The following is a 27,794-nucleotide window of genomic DNA, read 5'->3' on the forward strand; positions in this document are numbered from 1 at the left end:
TAATACTATAAAAATCGAATGTCTAAGTTTAGAGATACGCCACTGGTCAAACTATTATTCGTTTCTATACGAATCGTCTCATTAATATTCGAGGGCTTGAATGTCTTGCTTGCATTTCTACCCAACACCACGCCACAACACAGCAGAGGTGAGTCTCCGTTACTTGATTGATGAGTCTTGCTTTGTGGAAATCTTCACCCAAAACGCCTCAACAACAAATTGTTCTTTAGACCGGGAAACGGCGACTAAATTTCAAATATTCTAAACGTTTAAAACCATTTGAATCAAATCTATATTAACAATCTTTCAGAGATGAAGATATGAGTATAAAATCATCAAAAAACAATGATTAATTGGAACAAACACTTCAGAATAAACGTGATCGAACTAATACTTAAGTCAGACATTAAATATCTCAGAGTGATCTTCAATTCTAAACTAACATGGAGACAACATCTTCAAGCAGTAAACCAAAAGACACGTAGTACAACTGCTGTAGTTGGTCGATGGAACCTGGTGGCTTAAAACCCAAAATGATGAAACACAGTCTTGTTTCACGGGAGCACCACAAGTCATAACATGAAGTTCTGGGTATTTTAGTGTTCTAAAAGAATGTGATTTGCCCATAGATATGATCCAAACTATGCAAGGCACGTTTTTCTTGAACATTACAATCTACAAAAGATCAATATCTTCACACGTCTGGTACCTCTCGAACTACTTGAATTAGTACAATTTTTTCTATGTTATTTCGAAGTTTGAACGGTTTATCTCCATAAAATTATGTTTATGGGTGGGTTATTTATGACGCGATTTATTTGCTAAATGATATTTACTATGGAAAAAATTTTACAATGAAGTTATAGTGAAAGGAAACGTTTATATTTGATTGAAACAAAGCATTCGATAAAATCGTTTCAAACTTGCTTCAAAATAATTCTATGATCTACCTTCATGGAATTGAGGAGATGTTGCTTTAAAATCAACGTTTCGGCATCTGAGAATTTTAGATATTATGGGCTTAAGTATAAATTCAACCCAAAACTCAAAGTCGGTAGAAAATTAGCTTTGTGAGCGGACAATTTATCGATAATTTCTAGGTCTAGATCTAACTCCCAGTGGTTTCTTCGCTTTTTTAAATTGAAAAATCCTGAAATATGAATACAAATTTAGCGTAGAGACTTAAACAAGTGATGGAAAAGTAAACTAGGAGTTGACATGCTTATATTGGTTCTGAAGAAGCTTGATTTATAAGAAAAACGAAAAATTTTCTTATCAAATTAGATCACGGTATAAAGTAAATCGGTATAATGCGATCTTTTCAAGTGATTGTGTAGATGTGTTTTGAATATCTGAACTCCGTATGCAAACTATTGGTAAATGTAATCAATTTAAAACGAAAATAAACTTCCATAATTGAACAGGCGTGAAAATACACAGCTAAATAAATACCGTTGTTTCTATAACGGAATTTTTATTATTTTCCCATTGGTAGAATATCAAGTGTTCTTCTGATGAAGCTTCGTTAAACAAACAGCTTTTAGCTCAGATTTTTATTTTGTTCCGTGTCATGAAGCTCAGCACGTTTAGTGCCACCGCAGCGCTTCTATTTTTATTCAGTATTTATTAGGTACGAGCCTGACAGTTTTGTGTAGAAAATGGAGTGTATTAGGTCGCTTTTCACCGTTTGTTTTATTTATTATAATACAATTTGCGCGATTATATATGAATTTGAGGGAAAGTTACATCGAAATTCATTTAATCTTTTGGTATATTTCAACCATATTATTATTTGTCCTCAAATTAAGAGAACAGACAATTTTTTTCCATCTCCATAAATATTTTAACTAAATTATCGTTCAATATCAGCATATCATTGATTGAATCTTGATACTTGATCTGTCTGATCTGTTGCTATTATTTTAATGACATTTTTGTGGTTTTTATCAGAGATTAGCTGACCTAATAGACTTTGTACTCTCTCAATCTATATATAAAAAACCCAAACTTTTTTTTAAAATAAACATGAGACAAACAAAAAGAAATTTAACAATTGAAAGCTTTGTAATAAATTATATTCTTTGTTATGTTTTGTGGTGCGTCAATAAACAAAAATGACTAAATTCCAACGACTGGCCATGCCATTTATTTATGATTATTGTAAACGCCAGACGTACGAGAAATTGTAATCGTTTAAAATCGAATGGTAACTACGCGGGATCAAGACAACCTCTCCTTTCATTAATGATTTTTGCCTCAATGACATTATTAATCATCTTTTGTGAGGTGGTAATCTAGCCAATTCCAATTCTTAATGGTTGCATTGAGATACTTGACATCATCATTTTTCGTCGCTCGTTCACTCAGTTAATTAATAATAACTAATAATAGTTATTGAACTGTTGCGTTACTTCTAGGAAAACAGGCTGAAGAAGCTTCTATTTGAATCTGTGATATGACAGAAATCTGTGGATAATGTGATAAATTCGGTCGAGGTGTTTACTGCGAGACATATTAGTTGATTCGTGTCAAATGTCAAATATTATGGTTGCGTTCAGAAATTTTATTTGAGACAAAACTTGAGATTCATCGATCCACATATAATTGGTTGTCAAATGTCAAATATTATAGTTGCGTTCAGAAATATAATTTGTAACAAAACATCAAGGACAACGAAAAATGTTTTTATTTAATTCCGAGCATTATATCTGTAACTATCAGCTGTTTGTTCAGGATATAAAAAGTTTGTTTCACGAGGTCGACTGTAGAAAAAGCTCAGATTGAAATTTTGTATTTCTAATGAAATCAGAATCGTTAAAAATGATGTTTAGTAGAAAAAGAGTAGTAGTTGAAAACTTATTTCGGCAAATTAAGTCCTAGATCTAGCTCTGAGAATGACGTTTACGTTAACAAAAAAGTTTGATGGAGCTCGAAAATTGTCAAGTCAGCTTTTTATGGATAGCAAACGCTCTTAATATCTCTAAATCTGTTATGGTTAACGTTTTGATTACTAGAAGAATTTCAAAACCAAAATAGAGGTAACTGAGGATTCTAAATTCATCGAACTGATCATTTCTGGTAGGGATAAGTGGGTTACATTCCTTCCATCGTGATATTTCTTCAATTCAACATCAATTTCATTTATGTAACTAATCAAATCATTTGCTATTTGTTATAAAATTAACCATATAACGTAGATATTTAATTCCCGCGAGCAATGAGTTGTTCAGTGGCGTAGAAAATGAACTAGTCGGTCCTCGCAAAACCACCTGGTTCGTATCACATTTCTCTGTTTCCCGTTTCTATTTACAAGGCTCCCAGAGGGTCCAGGTCTCGTTGTTTGACTAACTAATTAAAAATAAAACAAAGGATTATAATTGATATACGTTTTATTGTTTGTTAGAAACAAATTTTTTTGCTAGACATTAAAAAAACTTGTGATACATATTTCCTTAGGTTTTTGGAGGATTCTTAAATTATTATTTTCCCTTTTCTGTTCTTCACATTTCCGTAACTAATAATTGACATAGTTTAATGAGGTAACGGCTAGGAACTTCGTAAATTTTCAATTTTATAGATAGGTATAATAATTTTCCGGTGGTGTTCAATCGATTTCCGCATTTTGTTGCTACGTCAACGTTTTTGTTAAATCCCACATATCCATTATCCTCTTAATTAATTTCGAAAAGTTGTCTGATCGGCATTAAACTTATCTAACGTTGTAATTAATCCTTTATTAATAAAAAAACTGTCATAAATTGAATTGATTCTATTTATTTCTCGCTGGAAGATGAAAATAATGATTGTCGATAGAATCGAATAACGTCACTCACTGTTTCTTATCAAAGTTGTCGTGTCAATTCTTTCTACTCCAGTAAACAATTTTATAAATAAACTTCGGTTGAAAAGAGAATTATACAGAGACTAAAATTTCTCTCGTACCTTCAGGTTCTATACTGTACTCGCTTTCGATGTTAAGAGGTTTTTTACACATCAAATACTGAGATATTCTTAAAATCAACTCCATTAACACAAATTACTCATGAAATTTAGTCAGAAATAAACAAAATACGATCAAAATTTCATTCATTCTTGAATATTTTAACACACATTGCGATAGTGACAATCATTAATTAATTTCAATATCAAATATACCGTTAGAAAATTCTATCAGTGAATTCAATTCTATATCTGGCAAATTTACCCAATTTTATATTAAATTGTAAATGATTCTACATATATTTTCAAATAGAAATTGTCTATCAGGCCCAGAAATATGTTTAACTAAATAATAATAGCTCAAAATATGTGGTTTGAACATTTTTAGATTAATCGCAAAAATCGAAGACAAAGTTTTTGTTTATAAAATCAAATAATTTAACGTGATTTGATTCGTTTGATAAATGAAATCACGAATAAACGATTCTATATAGATTTAGTAACAATTTCTCAATCAAGCATCACATTTCCCAGATCTGGTACACAGTGACTACTAGTTTTTATGAAGAAAGTATATTTTGAAACAGAAACTTATCATGCAGGAAATTATATTAGAAACTAAAACCAGGATTCATTGAGTGATGTGTTTTAAAAGAATTGCATCGATAATCCTTTATACCAGTACCAATTGAACAGAATAAATACTTCAAGGCAAAAAAGCATAATTAAATAACTAAGGACGAATATAAATTTATTTAAAATTCTGGCGAGAGCGGCTGGGAAAACGAAATTCATAGATTTTAAATAGTATTGAGTAGAAACAAGAATAAACAGAAGTAGTAGAGAATTTCTAGGACTAAATAGGGACTCATCTAACATATTATGTAGTTCAGATTCAATTTTTTTTCCAATATAATTATTAATTTAAAACTTGTCAATCATAAATATTTTTAAAATTTTGGCGAGAGCGCTTGAGAGAACGAAATTCATAAATTTTCATTAATATTGGTCAGGCTTCAAATGGACTGGATGGTTGATTTTTGAGGCCATCAGGAACACCAGGAGCACCTCTTAAATCTTGTTTCGTTCATAGAAATAATTCTTCATTTGAATAAATGTTAAATTATCGTCACTAAAATAAATTTCAGAATCTAGATCATGTACCTAGTGTTCACTTCTATTATATGTGTCACTATTATTATTATTCGGGTCACTATTACTTTCAGTCCCCTCTATAGAGTCTATAAAGTCAAAAACATTGTTCACTGTCACTGTTTGACTGACAATTTTTATCACATCAGTTCTAAAACATGTTTTAACCCTGCCTGGTCTAATCTTTTATTCTAGTTTTCCAAGAAAATTATTTGAAACTATCTCATAACATAATATTTAGATTTTGAAAATAAAAGCGTCCTTTTCCGTTCGGTCTAAAACTGAAATTCATGTTATAATTTAATGTAAATACAAGTTATAAATGTGATCTTTGAAAATGTTTATCTTATGAGAAAATTTGCATATCAAGAAGAACTTGATACCGTCGAATATGTCGAGACGAACAAGTTAATTCCACATAAGTTGTTTAATGCGAGAAGCGATTGAGCGAGCCAAAAAATGATACTGATTCGAGAGATGATAATAATAGAATTCAATCGAAAATCTACAGAGGATTCATTAGACAAACACCTCAAAAATATTCATATTACACACGAAATTAACAATAGGAAAGAATCTACTAGAATCTATAGTTTTAACCCACTTTCCCGCACGCATTTAGTTTTGAAAGTGCGGGAAAGTAAATTTATGCAAGTTCTTACCTTATTAGATAGTTTTTTACTTTTGAGATTATAACTATTGTTACTACAGGTAAATAGATATTCACGAAATAGTCCATCAAATAAAATCTAAACCTTTTCTAGCTTTTTGTAGCATTTTTAATTTTTTGAAAATATAAAATAATAAAGATATTTTTTATATAACCATGTAACTGTTACTAAAACGTCAAAACGTCTTGGAAGTGACCGAATAAGAACAACCTTCTTCTAAATTAAACCACATTGAACCGAATCCGATACAATAATATTAATGGATTCGTTGTCGTCACCGTTATCGTCATCTTTATGCAACCTGCAACCGATGCCATCCTCATCGACGTCATCTACCTTCCAGTTGAAACCAAATAACTCCACTGGGCCGGCAATTCTTACTAGTCTACAGAATACAACAAATTGTATTTTCAATATTAATATTTATAATAATTAGTGGTTTTTAGTTCAAATTTTGTTTGTTGGAATAAAATAATTTTAGAAAAATGGGTTGGTATACGGTCGTAGAAAAAATAATGTTCCTTACTCAAGCGTAAAGTGTCATTCCCGCTTGCCCAACTGAGTCGCGTGCGGGACTCAGTATCATTTTCCGCACTTATTAGGAAAATAACTATTGTGCTTTATGGAAGAGAGAAGATTCATAAATGAAGTAAGTTGTCAAACAACTCAAAAAACACAAAAATTATTATTTGTTCATGGTTTATTTGAAAATAATTTCCATTTGCTATAATAACGATTTGAATTATGGTAAAATGGTATTGAATAAATGAGGACCTCATTAATTTCAATCAGTTTTTTTCCTATTAACTGGTATCAAACCGATTCAATAACCAATTCCATTAGAAAAAAAGATATATATTTAATTTTGTGCCAGAACGGCAAAGAAAGAAATTACAATCAGCATCCAAGCGCTCAATGATTTGTTTTGACTTCCAGTTTTCTCTCTAAGGAAAAGGCAGAGACGGCTTCAGATTGATTCTGAGTATTTATATCACGTACCAATAAACTAAAAAATAAGATTACATGTTTTACTGACTTTAATTAAATTTTTTGTTGGAACGAAATGGATTGTAATATTTCAATAAATCTAATTATTGAATATTTGTAGAGCTTTACGTGTATTTTTTGACAACATATTTGATTCTATTTAAGAATCATATCAATAAAGAAATCAGAACATAAAAAACTTTACTAATTTCATAGTTTGAATTAAAAAAAAATATTTTCCCTATTCTTTTTTTTATAATATCGTCCCTGCCAACACTATAAGGAAAGGAGGACAGAAAGCGGATGTTTGGGTGATAAATCGGTATAGATAAGGAGTGGCAATCTCGAAAAAACATAGATTGAGAATTGACTGTAGAATGTAACGATTTCTCGGCAGCATGTTTACAAAGATAATGGCCCAAATGTCTGTAGATTTAATGGTCCGAAGTTGGTAGGCTCAAATCGGAGGATTGAATCCGAGCTGAGGTAAATCGTAATATACACTGTTAAATTTACACTGTTTTAAATTCCATTTATTCCAAAAATATCACGAATTTTTTTATTTAAGTTTTGAAATAGACAAATAATTTATATTAAGATTAATACACTGAATAATTCGAACCAATTTTCGAAAGATCATGTGATTTGAAAACATTAACTACTTCTTCAAGTGTAGAAAAACGTTGTTCTTGTTATTTATTTTTGATCCACGTGATAAAAACTTGATAAATAAGAACTCTATGATCATCAATTTGATGTTCCAATTGTTCAAAAACGTTTTTTTCCCTTCTGCAATTTCCCTGATTTTTTCAAATATTTCTTTCATGCCAATGCTGATGTATCATTCAAAATTGACTATTCTATTTTGCTCTAATTCAAGTATTTGTAAACAAATCAAATAGTATTTGTACGACAACACGTTTTGAGTACGTTCACCATTAAAATTGTCAAATTTTATAATATCAGTGCTGCCATACCTCAAAAAATTTAAATAATTATCTATTTGCGCTAATTAGAATAAGTGACTTTGAGTTTATATTCTCATCGAATCTAGTGAATTCAAGCAAAATAATGTAATTTCATATAAATGAGTGAGTTTTGAGATTCTTACTAATTGGTTGTCAAACTGATTTGAACAAAAAAACTAATTAAAAAAAGAAACGTCGTTGAATATACAAACGTTCAATCACTTTAAAAATATGGGTAGAAGGTAGAGAAATGCGCGTCTATACAAATTACTGACGATGCATTTTTGAAATGGCCTATTAGAGCAGCCATCGATCCTCCCCTTTTAAATAAATCAACCCTTGCTCCAGGTAAATCCCAGGGCGATGCTGGAAATGGAAATCTGCATTTTGAAAAGGTAACGAACAATCTGGTTATTTTCGAAAACTGACATGAAAAATTAGAATATTTATTTATCGGTATTTAATATTTATTGTTTATGTATAATTTTTAAATAATAAGTGATAAAATAATCATGTTAACTCTCTATATATGTATATATATAGTTCGGATATTTCGTTTGGACGGCAGTAACCCTTTAATGGCACGATCCGCCCTTCACTTTGGCACTTCTAGACATTTATTGCCCTTCGAGTCGACCGACATCGCTGTTGTTGGGCTACTAACAACGTTGCTAGGGTATTAATTATGTCTTTGGAAGATCTTGGGAAGGTAACTGCAGGTATAATAGACATTTTCTGCCAATTTTGCGTCCTGTTTCAAGATTTAGTAACGTCTGAGATTCGAGTTAGGTCAAGTTGGGCTTGTTTTCCATCATTTATGTATTGAATAGTGATATTTCAATCGATAGGGAATTTATTTGTTAGCTGAATTGAGTTACAACTAACCAAAATATATCAATTTCTAAATTTTGGTAAGAGCGCGTGAGACAAGGAAATTTATAGATTCTGATTCATATTGAAAAGAAGCAAGAATAAACCAAGTTGATTGAGAATTTCTAGTACTAAATAGGGATTCATCTAACATATTATGTAGTTCAGATTCAATTTTTTCCCAATATAATTATTAATTTAGAATTTGACGATCAAAATTGTTTCTAAGATTTTGGTGAGAGCGTGTGGGAGAACGAAATTCATAGATTTTGATTCGTATTGAAAAGAAACAAGGATAAACTGAATTAATAGAGAATTTCTAGTACTAAATAGGGACTCATCTAACATATTATGTAGTTCAGATTCAATTTTTTCCCAATATAATTATTAATTTAGAATTTGACGATCAAAAATGTTTCTAAGATTTTGGTGAGAGCGTGTGGGAGAAAGAAATTCATAGATTTTGATTCGTATTGAAAAGAAACAAGGATAAACCAAATTAATAGAGAATTTCTAGGACTAAATAGGGACTTATCTAACATATTATGTACTTCAGATTCAATTTTTTTCCAATATGATTATTAATTTAGAATTTGACGATCAAAAATGTTTCTAAGATTTTGGTGAGAGCGTGTGGGAGAACGAAATTCATAGATTTTGATTCGTATTGAAAAGAAACAAGGATAAACTGAATTAATAGAGAATTTCTAGTACTAAATAGGGACTCATCTAACATATTATGTAGTTCAGATTCAATTTTTTCCCAATATAATTATTAATTTAGAATTTGACGATCAAAAATGTTTCTAAGATTTTGGTGAGAGCGTGTGGGAGAAAGAAATTCATAGATTTTGATTCGTATTGAAAAGAAACAAGGATAAACCAAATTAATAGAGAATTTCTAGGACTAAATAGGGACTTATCTAACATATTATGTACTTCAGATTCAATTTTTTTCCAATATGATTATTAATTTAGAATTTGACGATCAAAAATGTTTCTAAGATTTTGGTGAGAGCGTGTGGGAGAACGAAATTCATAGATTTTGATTCGTATTGAAAAGAAACAAGGATAAACTGAATTAATAGAGAATTTCTAGTACTAAATAGGGACTCATCTAACATATTATGTAGTTCAGATTCAATTTTTTCCCAATATAATTATTAATTTAGAATTTGACGATCAAAAATGTTTCTAAGATTTTGGTGAGAGCGTGTGGGAGAAAGAAATTCATAGATTTTGATTCGTATTGAAAAGAAACAAGGATAAACCAAATTAATAGAGAATTTCTAGGACTAAATAGGGACTTATCTAACATATTATGTACTTCAGATTCAATTTTTTTCCAATATGATTATTAATTTAGAATTTGACGATCAAAAATGTTTCTAAGATTTTGGTGAGAGCGTGTGGGAGAACGAAATTCATAGATTTTGATTCGTATTGAAAAGAAACAAGGATAAACTGAATTAATAGAGAATTTCTAGTACTAAATAGGGACTCATCTAACATATTATGTAGTTCAGATTCAATTTTTTCCCAATATAATTATTAATTTAGAATTTGACGATCAAAAATGTTTCTAAGATTTTGGTGAGAGCGTGTGGGAGAAAGAAATTCATAGATTTTGATTCGTATTGAAAAGAAACAAGGATAAACCAAATTAATAGAGAATTTCTAGGACTAAATAGGGACTTATCTAACATATTATGTACTTCAGATTCAATTTTTTTCCAATATGATTATTAATTTGGAATTTGACGATCAAAAATGTTCCTAAGATTTTGGTGAGAGCGTGTGGGAGAACGAAATTCATAGATTTTGATTCGTATTGAAAAGAAACAAGGATAAACCAAATTAATAGAGAATTTCTAGGACTAAATAGGGACTTATCTAACATATTATGTACTTCAGATTCAATTTTTTTCCAATATGATTATTAATTTAGAATTTGACGATCAAAAATGTTTCTAAGATTTTGGTGAGAGCGTGTGGGAGAACGAAATTCATAGATTTTGATTCGTATTGAAAAGAAACAAGGATAAACTGAATTAATAGAGAATTTCTAGTACTAAATAGGGACTCATCTAACATATTATGTAGTTCAGATTCAATTTTTTCCCAATATAATTATTAATTTAGATTTGACGATCAAAAATGTTTCTAAGATTTTGGTGAGAGCGTGTGGGAGAAAGAAATTCATAGATTTTGATTCGTATTGAAAAGAAACAAGGATAAACTGAATTAATAGAGAATTTCTAGTACTAAATAGGGACTCATCTAACATATTATGTAGTTCAGATTCAATTTTTTTCCAATATAATTGTTAATTTAGAATTTGACAATGATGAATGTTTTTTAAATTTTGGTGAGAGCGCATGAGAAAATAATTATGATTTTAAGTACGTCTAAAAGCAGCCGCATCATTAGAGGCCGAAACAGCAATATTTAATATGATTCTTTAGAAGCGAGGAAAGCATAAAAACAAACAAGTCTCTGAAACTCTCAAAACGAGCGTCCATATTCGTAAAAGTGGTATGTGTTGCGCATTGTGCCGCAAAACCAATGCGGACACTATTTCATATAAGACTCCTAAACTACTGGAGTATAGCCAATGTCTGCCTGCCAGAAATACTCGTAGAAAAACTCCAAAGAGTGAACCAGGATAATGAAATAGCTTCAGATTATAAGGATACGTCTTATAATATGAATTAATAGTTTCAAATAATTCAATTTACTCCAGTTAATTATGCCATTTCGACATAGAAATAATAATGAATGATAAAAGATTGGAAAACTATTAAAAAAACTAATTTTAATACAACTTTTTTTCAATTAAATTCTTAGATATAATTAGTATACATCCATATAAAAATATTTAAGCGTTTAATATTTATTATTTGATGTGTTGTGGTACTTTAAATTCTCATTTTTCGTTAGACATAATTCGCAGTAAAAAAAATATGTAAAAAAATACCAATTTAAAGTTAAAACTCTCAACTTTATAAATGTTTTATCTTTGATTCAAGATGGGTTCATGAATCATAAATTAATACAAAAAAATTATCAAACTTCTTGTAAATCAATTTATTTAAATAAAAGCTCCTAATTATTTGATATAAAATTCGTAGAACTAATAATTTCGATAAAATACGAATGTAATTATATTTTATTCATATCTATAATAAAGAGTGAATAATTTTTCTTTAATTTCCCTGCCGGGATTTTCTGAAGAAGGGAAACTTGAAATAACTGCCGTACGTTATTTATAAAGTTACCTACTCTTCGTTCAATTCAATTCAAACCCTCAAAATAAATTTTCAATCAATATTAAAATTTGAAACGTAAATCCTTGAAGTTCTAGAACCAACATTTAAAAAGTTTCCCGTGATTCTATTTTCGAGTCCATTTCATTCATATTTCACTGAAAAGTATGCCTTTTATTCAATAATGATCGTTCTACAGTGGCGGAGATAAAAAATGATATTTGTTTTATATAATTATCAAGATAACATCAACCCCAATTATATATTATAAGGAAATTTTCTACTTTATATTCGATAAAAAAAACATCTTGCAGTTTTCTTTCGTTAAAGCATTAATCTTTACCCGGGTTACATCATTAAATAAATTATGATTATGTTTTAGCGTGATACAATGAAGCAAAAAACCATCAAGTTATTTTATTCAAGGCTCGATTTTACTTTCATCCCTATACACACACACACAATGATCCTATTGTATAATCCTTGGAGTTACAAATGATGTTGAAGCTGAGTTTTTTTTTATAAGCCAAGCTTCCTACGAATATTTGGTTTGAATAATTCGTGTTAGTTACTTTTTTTAGAATGGGGATTTACCCGTATTAGAAACAAAGAATTTCGTGTTCAAAAAATTGATATGAATAAAAGATTTATAACGAATAAATTTACATACTTGAAAATCAATTAACACTTCACCAAGTATAGGGATTTGAACTAATCGTTTTTTACATTCCGATTTAGGTGTCTCCAAAACACGATATTTGAACTGCTTCTTTAGCAATTTATTTTTGATTTGATAATAATTAATGCCAAACAAGGAATTTATAGTGGATCAATTCGATGAATAATGAAGCATTGTATGTTAAAAATAGATGTTTTTAACTAATAGAGAAGCTCTAAACGATGATCTTAAAATAAAAACTTTCGAAATTCATATTCTATATTTGTATAATTTCAAATAAGTTTTTAGTTACTCGTAAATAATTTGAAATTAATTGCACTCATTTTAGAAGTTTCTAGATCATTATAGAAATTTCTAAAACTTTCTAGAACATTCTAAATCGCTTATAACAAATTTTATATATTTTGGTTTCTAAACTATTCTAGAAATTTTGAGATCAATCCTTATGTATTGGAAAAAAAACAGAAATATATGTTTTTATATTTTCTTTTACGTTTTGGAACTTTCCAGATCAATTCAAAAGTTTTTAGAACGTTTTACTTTTACAGTTATATATTTTCGCTTAATTTTCTATTTCTAGTGACTTTATGGTTAATTCATTGTTAGTTTTTTTTAATTTTTAACGTAACAATCAATTATTTACTTTGCTATCGTCGGAGGTAAAAATCCAACACAATGTGTCGAGCCTGAAAACACTCCACTTTATTTTGTTCGTTATCAACTGAAAATTGAGCATGAAACAAAAGGTCGAACATCATCGAAATCTCGTTAAAATGGTTTCTGCTTCCGCCGGTAGAGCTACCGGAATTTAAAACATACGCGGAATCGATAAAAAATAGACATTCATGATTCGTGTATTCAATTTACATGCAGGAAAACGTACAGCGTGGAAGCGAATTAATTTCCTATATATACAGATTTGATTTTTAGTATATCGGAGATAAAATACTTTTCATATTTGGTTATATCGGGACGTGGAGTTGTTTTTGTAGAAAATCAAGTGTTTATTTCAAATTTATCAATGGCTGGAATAGATATATATATACCGGATGTGATATTATCAAGGAAATAGAGAGATAAATTAATCAACGAATTAAAAACAATCATTAATCATTATAAACTAAATAGAAAACACGCTTGTATCATAAGTCGGTTACAGAATGTATTAAATTTTTCGAATTTAACACTCAATTTCTCAGAATCAGGTAATTTGTGGTTTTGGAGATCAATTTGAGATGATTTGGAATATGTAAAATTTATTCACACATCGATGATGAATAACGATCGATTAATAATCAATTCTTGGTTTTCTCTACAGATTTTTCGTTTATTTATTGATCAGAGACAAGTAAAATCCTTTTTTCAAAATCTTAACCACTGAAAATTTAGTTACAAACTAATAGAAGAAACTGATAAACGTTTTGTAACTAACGTAAATAATATTTCTTGAAGTTAAAACTGGTTTTGAAAGTTTTAAGCTGTTATTTTTTCGAATTACATATGCTTCTACATCTCAAGCTATCTAATATATTATTTTAGGTGCTTTTTCCGATAGATTTTCTCCGTATTAGCATTTTTATTATCATTCTAGCTGACACGTCAAATTTCATACCGCCTAACAGTCAATGAATGTCATGTTATACATTACTTGAACTTAATTTATGATGTTTGATTCTTTTCATCTCTATTATACACGACGTTTCTCGTTTTTTTTTATCTGACTATAGAAAAATATGGATTTGAATGAGTTAACACCTAAAAGATTCAAAATTTGATCTTGAAATTTGTTAATCGTGTAGAAAAAGACGCGTATAATTGTCATAAATACCAAATACTATCGATTTAATTTGAAATTAAGTCATTTAAGTCATTTATCTTTATAATCAGCAATCAATTGTTAAGTTAAATATTCAACAACAACTCTTCAGAAATCTTAAAAATTGGATAACTCTGTCTTTCATAGTCTGTTCAATCCTTTTCTTCCAGGTACTCGTTTTTTTCTATTCTGCGGTTAACACATCAATGATTTCGTGGGTCACTCCGTACCAAGTAGTCTCAAGTAGTATTAACTGTCTGTCTAACAATCGCCAATACTCGAATCCATGCGACAACGGGCTCCACTATGGCCATTTTTGTGTTAAGATTAATTTTTTTTACCAAAGCAATAAGTTCACAATTTGTATAACTGCTTTCTTTTTCTTATATCTTTCGAAATTATGTTTCATTGGTATTTGAATTATCTATAAATCTAAATCTATTTATTTGCAGTTCTTGGGTTGCTTGTGAACTTCCATCGACTACTTTTCTTAGCATATAATCTGCGTCGTCTTCGTCGGAAGTTATAACAACTTGGTAGTCTTCGAAAATTAAAGTTGATACAGTTATTCTCGTAATTTTAGTTTTTCTACGATTCAAAGCTTCCTGAATGTTACGAATATATTCACGATACGGGCCGCGATGCCGGTCCTGTCCGGTATATTTTTTATAAACAGCTGAATCCGTTTGAAGTTTGTTTTACATAATTTCTTTTCAACTAATTTTTAGGAAAATCGTGTTACGTATTTGTTTTAGTTCGTTCACTTTCTAGAATTCTAAAAATGTCGTTTCTTCTATATATCAAGCGTGTTTAACGTTAGTTAGTGTATAATAAACAGTCTTGGTGAACAGATCATTTTTTCTCGATTTATTTATAATCGACTGCGATTTTTGAAAGTAGAGATTAAAATATTTCAATTGAAGTTGATTGAAAACGATTATATGGACTAAAAAATTTAAATTCAATATTTATTTATATGAAAATGAAGGAATATCGTTGAGATATTATTTGGTCTTGGTTTGAAAATGCTTTCATTTGTTGCTGCTTCATTCCCATCACGTTATTCACCTGTACAGTGGATAAAATGCTAAGCAGTCACTTCCAAACTGTAAGTTTAGCTTAACTTTAATGAAATCATCCAATATATCACTTGAGGTAACAACGTTGCCAAATAAATCCACTTTTGGAAAGGTAATTACCTCGTTTTATAGTATATTCCGAAAGGGAATTTCTTTGTATACTCCTTCGAATACCACCAATTAATTTTGAGGTGATTCTTATTTTTTTCAAGATAAGTGTATACAACTGAGTAAATAATATTTTTGAAAAATCAACAGAATATTTATTACTAATTATTATTATATCGATGTTTTTTTTAGTGTTATTTATAGTTGAGATATTTTAGAAAGATTTAGTACCTAACACACGTTTCGATAATCAATTTGAGGTCTTCAGAAACGTAATTGTAGATAATCGAGTATTCATCAACGATTCTAGAAATTTCAATTTAACTTTCGATATTTATTACAAGAAGTCAGGCGAGAATCAGCATTGAATGGGGTCACTATAGTTGTTGTGATTAATGATTTTCAGCGATAAATTTTCTTAAATTGATTTTTTATACATGAAAGTAAATAACGAATATACTTTTAGATATTTTGAGGAAAATATATTAAAATATTGACGTATTGGTTATTTGTATATATGTTTATAACATGAAATATTGGAAAGTAACTTTCTATCGGTAGGAATTCAATTTGATTCAAATTTGAAATCACTATATGGATAGGAATGATACAGATATTCGATCTATGAGCATCTATTACATCGAGAATGTATTAAAAAACTTTTTTTCTCATATTTTCATATAGTATACGTATGATGATACATTGTGTATACGAGTTTACTATGATACAAATCTAGTAATTACATCAAATCAAATAATCGTTTTGTTGAGTAAATTATATAAAAGTCATTTATACGATTAAGGGTATGCCAAAAGCGGTAAGCATATTTAAGTAACCAAGTTTTGTAGCTTTGTAAGTACTAACAAGAAATATGTAAATAATGTAACTCGTAGTGTTTGCGTAATCTTCGTTTCTCATAGGAAACTTTACTGTCGCATGGGAGTTTATAGTGTGTACGTATTTCGTCCTTTTAATCCTTTTTCAAGACTAAAACTTGCTTTACTAGATCTAGCACAAACGAAATTTATTACACACATGATATTAAATCAAAAACAAAGTTCGTCATTAATAAAATGTAATGTATCAAAATATTTGATTGTTTTTTTTTATTATTTGAATCAAATTTGATTAACGTTTCAGTCGATTCTCTATTCAAGTTGAACTTTCTTTTACGTCGCTGATGAATAGGCAGTTATTTGCTGTTTTGATGAGCTTGACGACTCTTCTAATAAGGGTATCACACCTTTTAAACATCGTTTTCTTGAGTACAGGTACTTTTGGAACAATCCTTGTAGATATTAATATATTTATAATCGAATATGGGAGGCAGAAAAAAATACGAAAACTTCTTATTCCACACTAATATTGTAGATATCAAAACCATCCTTGTATGTTCTTAAAACTACTGTCTGAGTGCTGCTCAATCGATCTTCAAGAGTTAAAACCGTCAGCTGACGTTTTGGAAGTTTATCTTACGAATATTTGGGTTTTATGTTGTTGAATAATCTCTTTCATATGAAAAAAATCCTTGTATGTTTTCAAAACTACTGTCTGAGTGCTGCTGAATCGATCTTCAAGAGTTAAAATCGTCAGCTGACGTTTTTGGAAGTTTATCTTACGAATATTTGGGTTTTATGTTGTTGAATAATCTCTTTCATATGAAAAAAATCCTTGTATGTTTTCAAAACTACTGTCTGAGTGCTGCTGAATCGATCTTCAAGAGTTAAAATCGTCAGCTGACGTTTTTGGAAGTTTATCTTACGAATATTCGGGTTTTATGTTGTTGAATAACCTCTTTCATATGAAAAAAATTCTTGTATGTTTTCAAAACTACTTTCTGAGTGCTGCTGAATCGATCTTCAAGAGTTAAAACCGTCAGCTGACGTTTTTGGAAGTTTATTTTACGAATAGTTGGGTTTTATGTTGTTGAATAATCTCTTTCATAAGAAAAAAATCCTTGCATGTTTTCAAAACTACTGTCTGAGTGCTGCTGAATCGATCTTCAAGAGTTAAAACCGTCAACTGACGTTCTTGGAAGTTTATTTTACGAATATTTGGGTTTTATGTTGTTGAATAATCTCTTTCATATGAAAAAATCCTTGTATGTTTTCAAAACTACTGTCTGAGTGCTGCTGAATCGATCTTCAAGAGTTAAAATCGTCAGCTGACGTTTTTGGAAGTTTATCTTACGAATATTCGGGTTTTATGTTGTTGAATAACCTCTTTCATATGAAAAAAATTCTTGTATGTTTTCAAAACTACTTTCTGAGTGCTGCTGAATCGATCTTCAAGAGTTAAAATCGTCAGCTGACGTTTTTGGAAGTTTATCTTACGAATATTCGGGTTTTATGTTGTTGAATAACCTCTTTCATATGAAAAAATCCTTGTATGTTTTCAAAACTACTGTCTGAGTGCTGCTGAATCGATCTTCAAGAGTTAAAATCGTCAGCTGACGTTTTTGGAAGTTTATCTTACGAATATTCGGGTTTTATGTTGTTGAATAACCTCTTTCATATGAAAAAAATTCTTGTATGTTTTCAAAACTACTGTCTGAGTGCTGCTGAATCGATCTTCAAGAGTTAAAACCGTCAGCTGACGTTTTTGGAAGTTTATTTTACGAATAGTTGGGTTTTATGTTGTTGAATAATCTCTTTCATAAGAAAAAAATCCTTGCATGTTTTCAAAACTACTGTCTGAGTGCTGCTGAATCGATCTTCAAGAGTTAAAACCGTCAACTGACGTTCTTGGAAGTTTATTTTACGAATATTTGGGTTTTATGTTGTTGAATAATCTCTTTCATATGAAAAAATCCTTGTATGTTTTTAAAACTACTGTCTGAGTGCTGCTGCATCGATCTTCAAGAGTTAAAATCGTCAGCTGACGCTCTTGGAAGTTTATTTTACGAATATTTGGGATTTATGTTGTTGAATAATCTTTCTAGTATCAAAACCATCCGTTCATGTTCTTAGAACCACTGTCTCAGTGCTACTAAATCGATCTTCAAGAGTTGACGTTCTTGGAAGCTTGTTTTACGAATATTCGTAATTTATGTTGTTGAATAATATATCCAGTATCAAAACCATCCTGCCATATTCTTAGAACCACTGTCTGAGTGCTGCTGAATCGATCTTCAAGAGTTAAAACCGTCAATTGACGTTCTTGGAAGCTTGTTTTATGAATATTCGTAATTTATGTTGTTGAATAATCTTTCCAGTATCAAAACCATCCTTACATGTTCTTAGAACCACTGTCTGAGTGTTGCTAAATCAATAGTTCAATAGTTAAAAGCATCAACTGACGATTTTGTAAGCTTCTTTAACGAATGTTCGGGTTTTATGTCGTTGAATAATCTCTCTAATACAAAAACCATCCTTGTAGGTTCTTAGAACCACTGTCTTAGTACTGTTAAATCGAGCTTCAAGAGTTAAAACCGTCAACTGACGTTTTTGGAAGCTTTTTTTACGAATATTTGGGGTTATTGAATAATATTTCTAACATCAAAATCATCTTTCTATGTTTTTAAAACTACTGTTTGATCAACTGACGTTTATTTTACGAATAATCGGGTTTCACGTTGTCGAATAATCTTCCTTATAGAACTCGACTTAAATCTTATTACTTTAAATGCAGATATGACCAGTTTTTCTAGATTTCACTTTATTTTTCACGCAAAACGAGAAACAGCTCGTAAAGAGATTAAGGGAAATTTGTTGGAAAATTTTGAGTTAGGATCAAGGAATTTTTGTTCATATAAGAAATGTTCCTCTACAATGCAGCCCCCTGCATAAAGAATTGACTTCAGGTTAATTACTTGCAAGTCGTAACGTAAAGTATCGCTGGTTTCGTTACTTAATAACCACACTTTTTATATATTAATTAAATATTTCTCAGTGACTACTTGTTATGTATGTTAATGACAATGTTCTTAATGATGATACACTTACTAAATTTTCTGCTCTAAAGTAATTAACAAAATTATTTCTCTTTTTGCTTTTATTCTTTGTGTCGCAACGAAATGGGAAAGAGTAAAACTACTACTAGGGAAGGAAATTTCATCCAATTTATGTGGGTAATTAGAGATTGTGAGATTTTTGAGCTTTTTAATCAGTTAACCACTATAGAGGATTTTGTTTAAAGAAAATATATATACAGACGTCCTTAGAATAAGCTATATATAATTCTAGTTCCTTTATTTTTTTTTAACAAACAATTTTTCATCATAAAATATATTGTTCCCCGAAGATAAAATCCCGAAATTGCATTTTTCGTTGCAAATATACTACATAAAGGAACTGTTTCAATCATAACGGTCGATTTTACAAAAGAATGACTGAACTGGAGTAGCAACAACAACCTGAAACCAATCCGAGTTTCCAGGTGATTCTTCCTTTCGAACTGTTTCATAAAAGCAGTAAATTTCAACGAATTTATTGAAGTATAAAGAACAAGAAGAAGAATCATTCACTTGAATGATAATTATAAGTTCTTCGTATAAATTGTTAATTAAACCACTACTGTTTAGAAGATGTTGAGGTTTTTGATTTGCATTGCATAATCTCTGATTACGATTATCATATTAATTTATATTAGATTATTTTTAACAATATCTTTATATTTGCAGTTATAAATCTAACTTCGATACATTCGGGATATCGCCGAAGCGTTTTGGTTACCAAAAACTTCCTTTTGATAATGAATAAATTAATTTTTGATAAGTTTTCGTTTGAATCTTTCATTTTCACTCGCTTTTGTATCTAAAAATTTTGTCCGTTTCAGAACGTTTAATACAAACTTTCAAAGAAGCACAAATTAACTTAAAAACAGACGGCCTTTGATAAAAGTTTATAAAAGAATCCTCGGACGACGAAATCGAATCGAAATTATGAAATTCTGCTAATTTAGTAAAAAACCTTGATGTGGTTGAAACAATATATTGATGTCGGGGTATTATTTTTGAACCTATTAAATCGTTACGAGCTATAAATTCCAGGGTGAAGCTACATTAACTTTTTTATGTATTAGGGTAGGTTGCATTAAGTTTTACCTCGACATCTATTTCACTTTCCACGAAAAATTTTCCTCATTGCATTTAGAATTCCGTGTTAATCAATTCTTCAAGAAACAGATAGTCATGTTTCAAAAAATTACCACAATTTCCACGCTCAAAATTTTATTTTCCATTTTATCTTTTCCAGCAACAAAAGGGACCAATATTTCAAAATGCCGTGCCTAAGTAAATATTTTTTTTCGGGCTTTAGATATGAATATATATATTCAGAGAACGGCAGTAATCTGTTTTAACATTTTTTTTTCACAACTTGTCTGTTATCCCCGCCGGGATTTCGAAAAAAATTGATTTAATTACCAAAAACAACTGTTGGGAATGTTAGTAATAAAAATATGATGTTTTACGTGATCATATTAAGTTTCCATGTGAGGATTTTGTCAAAAAAAACCGAAGTGAGAACTGAAAAAAATGATATTGATTTTCTAGTAGTCTTTGAAAGGGTTTAGTACGTGGATTAACCAGAACGAAACATCTTGAGGACACCCAAACACTTGCTAAAGAAAGCATGATTCAAGTTTAGTTAGAAATGTGATATGCCAGACACTGTCAAAAGCCTTCGATATATCACCCAAACGCTTGCCAAAGGAAGTATGATGTACGATTTTAGTTTATTTAAGTTTATTTAGAAACTTGGTATGCTAGACACTGTCAAAAGCCTTCGATATATCACCCAAACGCTTGCCAAAGGAAGTATGATGTACGATTCTAGTTTATTTAAGTTTATTTGGAATGTTGGTATGCTAGACACTGTCAAAAGCCTTTGATATATAACCCAAACGCTTGCCAAAGGAAGTATGATGTACGATTTTAGTTTACTTAAGTATATTTAGAAACTTGGTATGCTAGACAGTGTCAATAGCCTTCGATATATCTCCCAAACGCTTGCCAAGGGAAGTATGATATACGTTTTTAGTTTATTTAGAAATTTGGTATGCTAGACACTGTCAAAATCCTTCGATATATCACCCAAACGATTACCAAAGGAAGTATGATGTACGATCTTAGCTTTTTTAGAAAGTTGGTATGCTAGATACTGTCAAAATCCTTCGATATATCACCCAAACGATTACCAAAGGAAGTATGATGTACGATCTTAGCTTATTTAGAAAGTTGGTATGCTAGATACTGTCAAAATCCTTCGACATATCACCCAAACGCTTGCCAAAGGAAGTATGATGTACGATTTTAGTTTATTTAGAAATTTGGTATGCTAGACACTGTCAAAAGCCTTCGACATATCACCCAAACGCTTAGCAAAGGAAGTATGATGTACGATCTTAGCTTATTTAGAAAGTTGGTATGCTAGACACTGTCAAAAGCCTCCGAGATGTCCAGGTTTTCTATTATACTTTTCTACTTCAGTTTTCAGTTTCTATTATATCTATATTTATAAGCAAAAACAATGCTTCTCAGTTCATTATTTTTTGTTGTATTCTCTTAATAAACTTGGCAGAATTGTTTTTATAAGGGTTTATTACGATACAGAGTTTATAATATCTCGTTAAGTAATTTCTACCAATAAAATAATTGATTTAATAGTAAAAAAATTCACTTAAGTTAATAAATATACTTCTTGAAATACTAATGTGTCTATTTTTTTTAAATTTCCATATTTTTTGTGATTTTTCTTCATTTTATTGAAGGTTGATGTGTCTTCTTATCTTAATAATTGTCAACAGTTTCTTTTAGTACTTCGTCGTTAATGACTCTATCAGTCCATGGTATCTTCAGGATGAGTCTATAAAGCCTCATCTCTAGTTTTTTGATCATTTGAGCTTTCAAGGTCCAAGTTTCCACTCCATACAGCAGTTCTGTGGTTCAAATTTCTGCTTGCAAACATTGACCAATGCTTATCGAGACATTTCAATTCTGTATGAACACATTTTGTACCCAATCTATTTGTTTTCGATTCATGAATTTCGTTTTTTCGATATTTATAGTCCCAATTATTATAGCAGCGAATCTAAAGTTGTTGATTAATGCTTCTCCAGCACTTTCTGAAATACAAACTGAGAATATAGATTAAATAATGGTGGAAAAAGAGCGCAGCGCATTTTGTTATTATTGTGATATGTTTAAAACATATTTCAACCTCTAAGTTATCCTTAACGATGGCCTCTGTATTCGTATCGACACTATCTTTTTGCTTTTATCACTTCGGCCCTTAGAAGGGTCAGAAAACGAAATTTTCGACTATAAAAACAACCGGCCCTTTCATGGCGTATTGGAAATCGGATCATTCCGCCCGATATGATTCTGCTGTGCGTACATAAAGTTGAAACCAACTCAACGTGTGCTTTTTTCTTTGTCTATGAAAGGAATAATTTTCCTCTTTTGTTAAATTGTTTCTACACTTTCTTTTCATTTTTGTTTGCTCGCCCTAACCCTAACGGATTGATTCAGAGTGTTATAATTTGTATAAAGAAAAAATAAACAGATCGAATCGTCACTGCAATCATATTTCACTAAATCAGTGGTCCCAAATTCTTTTTGTAAGAAAAGTGGAACTTCTGTTTGAAGTCGTTAGTGCTAGTTCTACCCCTAAAGCTACCCTTGTACTTGAAATATGTTTTCTTGCGGTTCGCTACTAAGTTAGGGTTGTTTCGAAGTTCTGAGGCTTCGGGTTCTGGAAATCGTACAATTTTAGTTAAACAGCCCCGTTTTCTTTTGATATAATCCATAGTTATATTGAAAACATCCAAATAAAATGAGTTTGAATAATTAAGAAGGAATATTGATAATTGAGAAAGGGAAGCTTCACAGATTTTTAATTAAAGATCAAATGAGAAGATAATGAAAAAGAAGATATTGGAATTAAATATAATATTGACAGAAAAAGCAGTAAAGAAATTGTGCTAAGATAATTAAGTGAATAATATTATCTTTTTTTAATAAAGACTTAAAATTAGTGAAAACGTCAAGTTTTCATCAATCTCTTAATTTTATAAAAGAAGAATCCTAAAATCAATACGATTTAGAAACATATGTATAGATCTAAGGATTATCATTTACCGCGTTCAGTTATGTAGATCTGATCACGTGATAGAAATCGCGTTTCCGAACGCGCCTATATTGAAAAGTTGTGCCAACTATAGTTCTATTGACAGGGAACGTTGACGGATGAGAGGTGCCAATTATTTTATATATATTCATATATTTTTGTTTTTAATTTTTATTTTATAAAAAGAATTATAAAAAACTAATTTTAAAATTCATCAATCAAGAACATTTGAATGTATTTATATATCAAAAGGTCTAAGAAATTGAAGATTTATCTATGGCTGGAGTGAATCAGAAGGTTGATATACTAAATATAGAAAACAGTTGTAAAACTAGTAAATTGGAAGAATTTATTGAACATACTTGTGAAGTACTTACAAAATTATGGATAAAAAACATTTCTGTCAAAATAAAAGTGTGTTTGTAGCAGATGTTTGAAACAATCGTCTCGTTTCCATTATGAATATAAAAGGGAAGTTAAGTGGTGAATGTCGGCACACGTAACAACTGAAAAATATATCGCTTCCTCGGAAGTTGTTACTTTCCCCTGAAATCTAGAGCGCGTTTCTTTTCAACAAAAGTTTCGACTTTTTATAACTATGAAATATGTATAATATCAAATATCTAACTGTTCTATAAATTGGTCATTTTCTCATTTTATTATATCTAATTGATACAGAAATAAAACTTTTCATATAAACATAGATTAAGTAAAGCTTCTGGTTTGTGTTTAATACCATTTTAAGAGAAAAAACACCCTAAAAAATGTTTAAACGTTAATTTTATTCGTAGTTAATTCGTATACATGTCAAACGCACTGACTGTAGAATTGTTTTATTTATAATTACTTAACATAAACTGTTTCCAACATCTGGCACATATCCATTTAATGAAGCCCTTCGGCATATTATTTTGCTGAAATTTCATCATTAATGATGAGATAACGGAGGTGGATTACTCAAAATAGAAACAATTCGACTCGGTTAACAAATAATTTTCGTTGAGGCGAACATTATATTTCACTTAGACATTTTACATATAACTTCGGAGTTGGATATGAATCTTAAGTGATTAGAGAAAATTTTGTATTAAAAACTACCACGCAAGGCTTGTTTGAGCATTCAGAGCAACGAATTAGAGACCAGGACAAAATAATCGGAAAGGGGATGAAATAATAATTTTAGAAATCAGTGAGTAACTTTCTGTTACGTTCAGATCGCTGGCATTGCTCAGATTGAAAACACGTTCAAAAACCTTAATACCATCCAAGTATATGCCAAAAATGGCGACTTCAATACCAAAACCGGACAAGGCATACCAAACGAACTAGTTGATCCTTATGGATTGGGGAGAGGAAATAAACGAAGTGGATTTTAGAACTCAGTAAACTTCTCAACTAAATGTCTTGTATCTCTTTCCATCCCTCTGTCCAGAAAGAGCAACGCAACAAGATGCGAAAACCACAGAATAAATTGCTTGATGAGTCATGCGAAAGTTGGTTCGTCTCAATACAGATTTAGAAGTGGTCTCAGTACCAGAGAGGATCTAATTACAACCCAAGTACTGTTTCAGAACTGCTACGCACAAAGGAAAGATGTAGTTATACGTTTCATAGATTACGAAGAAGCTTTTGACAGAGTGTAACACCATAAACAAGTTTGAATACTGAAGCGACTTGACATAGATCAGAAAGATATAAGTTGTATTGAAAATTAGTATTTTAATCAAACAGCTACAGCTAGAGCCTCGAGGTTCGATAATTGGGTATTTAATAAACTCGCATATGGATGTACAATATACGATATGGCGATGGTACGGTTCTGATGGTAGATAACAGATCTCCGAAGGTTCCTGGACAAACAATTTGGTAAATACACGATATGAATAATAAATCAAGAAGATGAATTATTGTACACTCACAAATTCTTGTTTCAAAGTTTAAATTTAATCTTTCAGAGTTTTGATATTTTGAGTGAGTGAATTGATGCATTTAATGACTTTGATTGATTATCCAGATGTATGGAAATAAGGAGAATACAAGACAGATTATACCGTTTACCAATATCACATCTTAAAGTGCACTCTAAAAGATTGAACATTAAATATGGAGACTATTTGAATTTTTATTGAACACATTCAATACATCAATTGTTTTTTTTTAAACTGAAAAAATTCCGTCCCAAATGCACTTTGGAAAGTCGAGTGAATAGTTTGTTGCATGTGATCGGACTTTTCCAAAACTTTTCTATTCAGTTGTCGACAATTTTGTTATAACTTTCAAACATTCAACACTGAAAACTATACTTTTATAGCGATATGTTGAGGAATCGATTCGATTTTTAAATCAGTAATTCTATCATGAAAAATAAGCATAAGTTGTCGAAGCTGAAACAGGGATTTTCACATATCGTTGACTATTGATAAGATTTTCCGAAAGGACGAGAAAATATAACTGAATAATTGAACATTTTTTGAGATTATATCGGATAAAGAAGTTTATTCCGACAATATTTTTTGATAAATTATTTATTTCAAACAAATAACTTATTGTTTGAAGAAATAAAAATAAACAGAGCTCTATTTTGTTCAAAATTATTTCAAAATCGTCGCTCGATATTATAAGGAGTGCTTTAGAATTATTATATGTGTTGAGTTATATTTGAAGCTTCTAATTTGAACGTTTCGTCTTTCTGAAAATTCAGTTTATCATCAGGATTTTGAATCAATTGATTAAGAAGCTTTAGAATAGAAAATTTTCTAATTAGACATTCAAATTAAACATCCTGTATACTATTTTAGACAAAGAATTTATTCTAGACACAATTTGCTCTAAAATTATGTCATCACCCAACTTGAGCATAAATTTTGCATCAACCCATCAAGAGATTCGTCAAAATTCTCGTTATTTCCAAGGAAAATCGAGCTAAATTATAGAATATATATATATATATATATATATATATATATATATATATATATATATATATATATATATATATATATATATATATAATATATATATAGATACATATAAAGATACAAAAAATTACTGTTGTTCATAATTTCAAGTGGAAACAAGATAAATCCACAGTGAAATATGGAAAACAACTAATTTTCCCTCATTATTTCAGATTTTTCCAGTTTTTGTTTAATTAGGAAAAAATGTGAGGGTAAAAAATACAAAGTATAATACAAAAAAGAGGCCAATTTCGTTAGAACGAAACTAAATGGATAATTTTCGAAAAGATCGTAGATTTAAATAAATAGAATTACATTTTTTTCAAAAAATTTCATAAAATTATGGAACCTCAATTGATACTCAGCGTATAACGTATAAAGACTATTTTTTTTTAATTAAGAAGAAATATTTGATGACTGTTTTACATTAAAGAAGATTCATAAGAAAGAATTAATAAATTTGACAATAAAAATTGTCATCAACCTTTTTTCACAAAAATTTTGTAGGAAAACTCACCATAACTATGGTGGTTATACCCTCTGGTTGAAACAAGGTCAATCAGTAATAATGTCACTAACAATAACATTTGCGTCTGTTGTACAAACACTTCCACAAACAGCATTATCAGCACGAAAAAAAATTTATTCCTATCATCAACACTAGCAATCGTCAAAAATCCCGCCTTCGGTGTGATAAAAAGCCGCCTCCGAGAACGAGCGTTCGTTGCCGTTTCCCGTATCGGACTGCACGACGATTTTGTTGGAGGCAGACGCAAAGATTTTGGAGGTTGAACGCGCGCCTCCTACCACGTGCTTACCGTGAACGGGCCGTTCCGAACCGAAAAATTCTTAATTTATTCCATATTGGATATATTGACGATTCCCAAATAATTTTATAGGTTAGTTCAAAAGCTTCCAGAACATAAAATTCATGGCTTATCATTTTTTTTGTTATGTACGTTTGGAAAGTGGGCAATGATGAAAAAATTATCATTGATTTGACACTGTCGCTGTAAACGAGTTTACCATAATCCAAAACATGAAAATGCTATAACAACTCATCGTACGTGATGGTGATCAATCAATTTTAGCACTTCGATGTATAAACATTTATAAATTTGTTCTGACAAAGGGATTTTTGGATGTTTCAGGTATCACACAACCATGAAACCAATAACGTATAAATATCATTTGTTTTTTTCTCTAACCAAAAGTATATACAACTTGTTTCAT

At 30.1% G+C, this 27,794-nt stretch overlaps 1 protein-coding gene across 2 annotated transcripts in view; it reads right to left on the bottom strand.

Moving 5' to 3' along the window:
* LOC130894300 (neurotrimin-like) overlaps positions 1-27,303 on the bottom strand; it is a 58,623-nt gene extending 31,320 nt beyond the window's left edge. The window contains exon 1 of one of the 2 annotated variants that reach the window (XM_057801023.1): positions 27,079-27,303. In XM_057801023.1, the coding sequence (XP_057657006.1) occupies positions 27,079-27,184 (106 nt within the window). In that variant the 5' untranslated portion in view covers positions 27,185-27,303. The remainder of the gene's footprint in view (positions 1-27,078) is intronic. The other variant, XM_057801024.1, reaches the window with a different exon arrangement.
* Positions 27,304-27,794: the final 491 nt, after the last annotated feature.

The sequence above is a fragment of the Diorhabda carinulata genome, chromosome 5 (assembly GCF_026250575.1).
Source record: "Diorhabda carinulata isolate Delta chromosome 5, icDioCari1.1, whole genome shotgun sequence".
NCBI lineage: Eukaryota > Metazoa > Arthropoda > Insecta > Coleoptera > Chrysomelidae > Diorhabda > Diorhabda carinulata.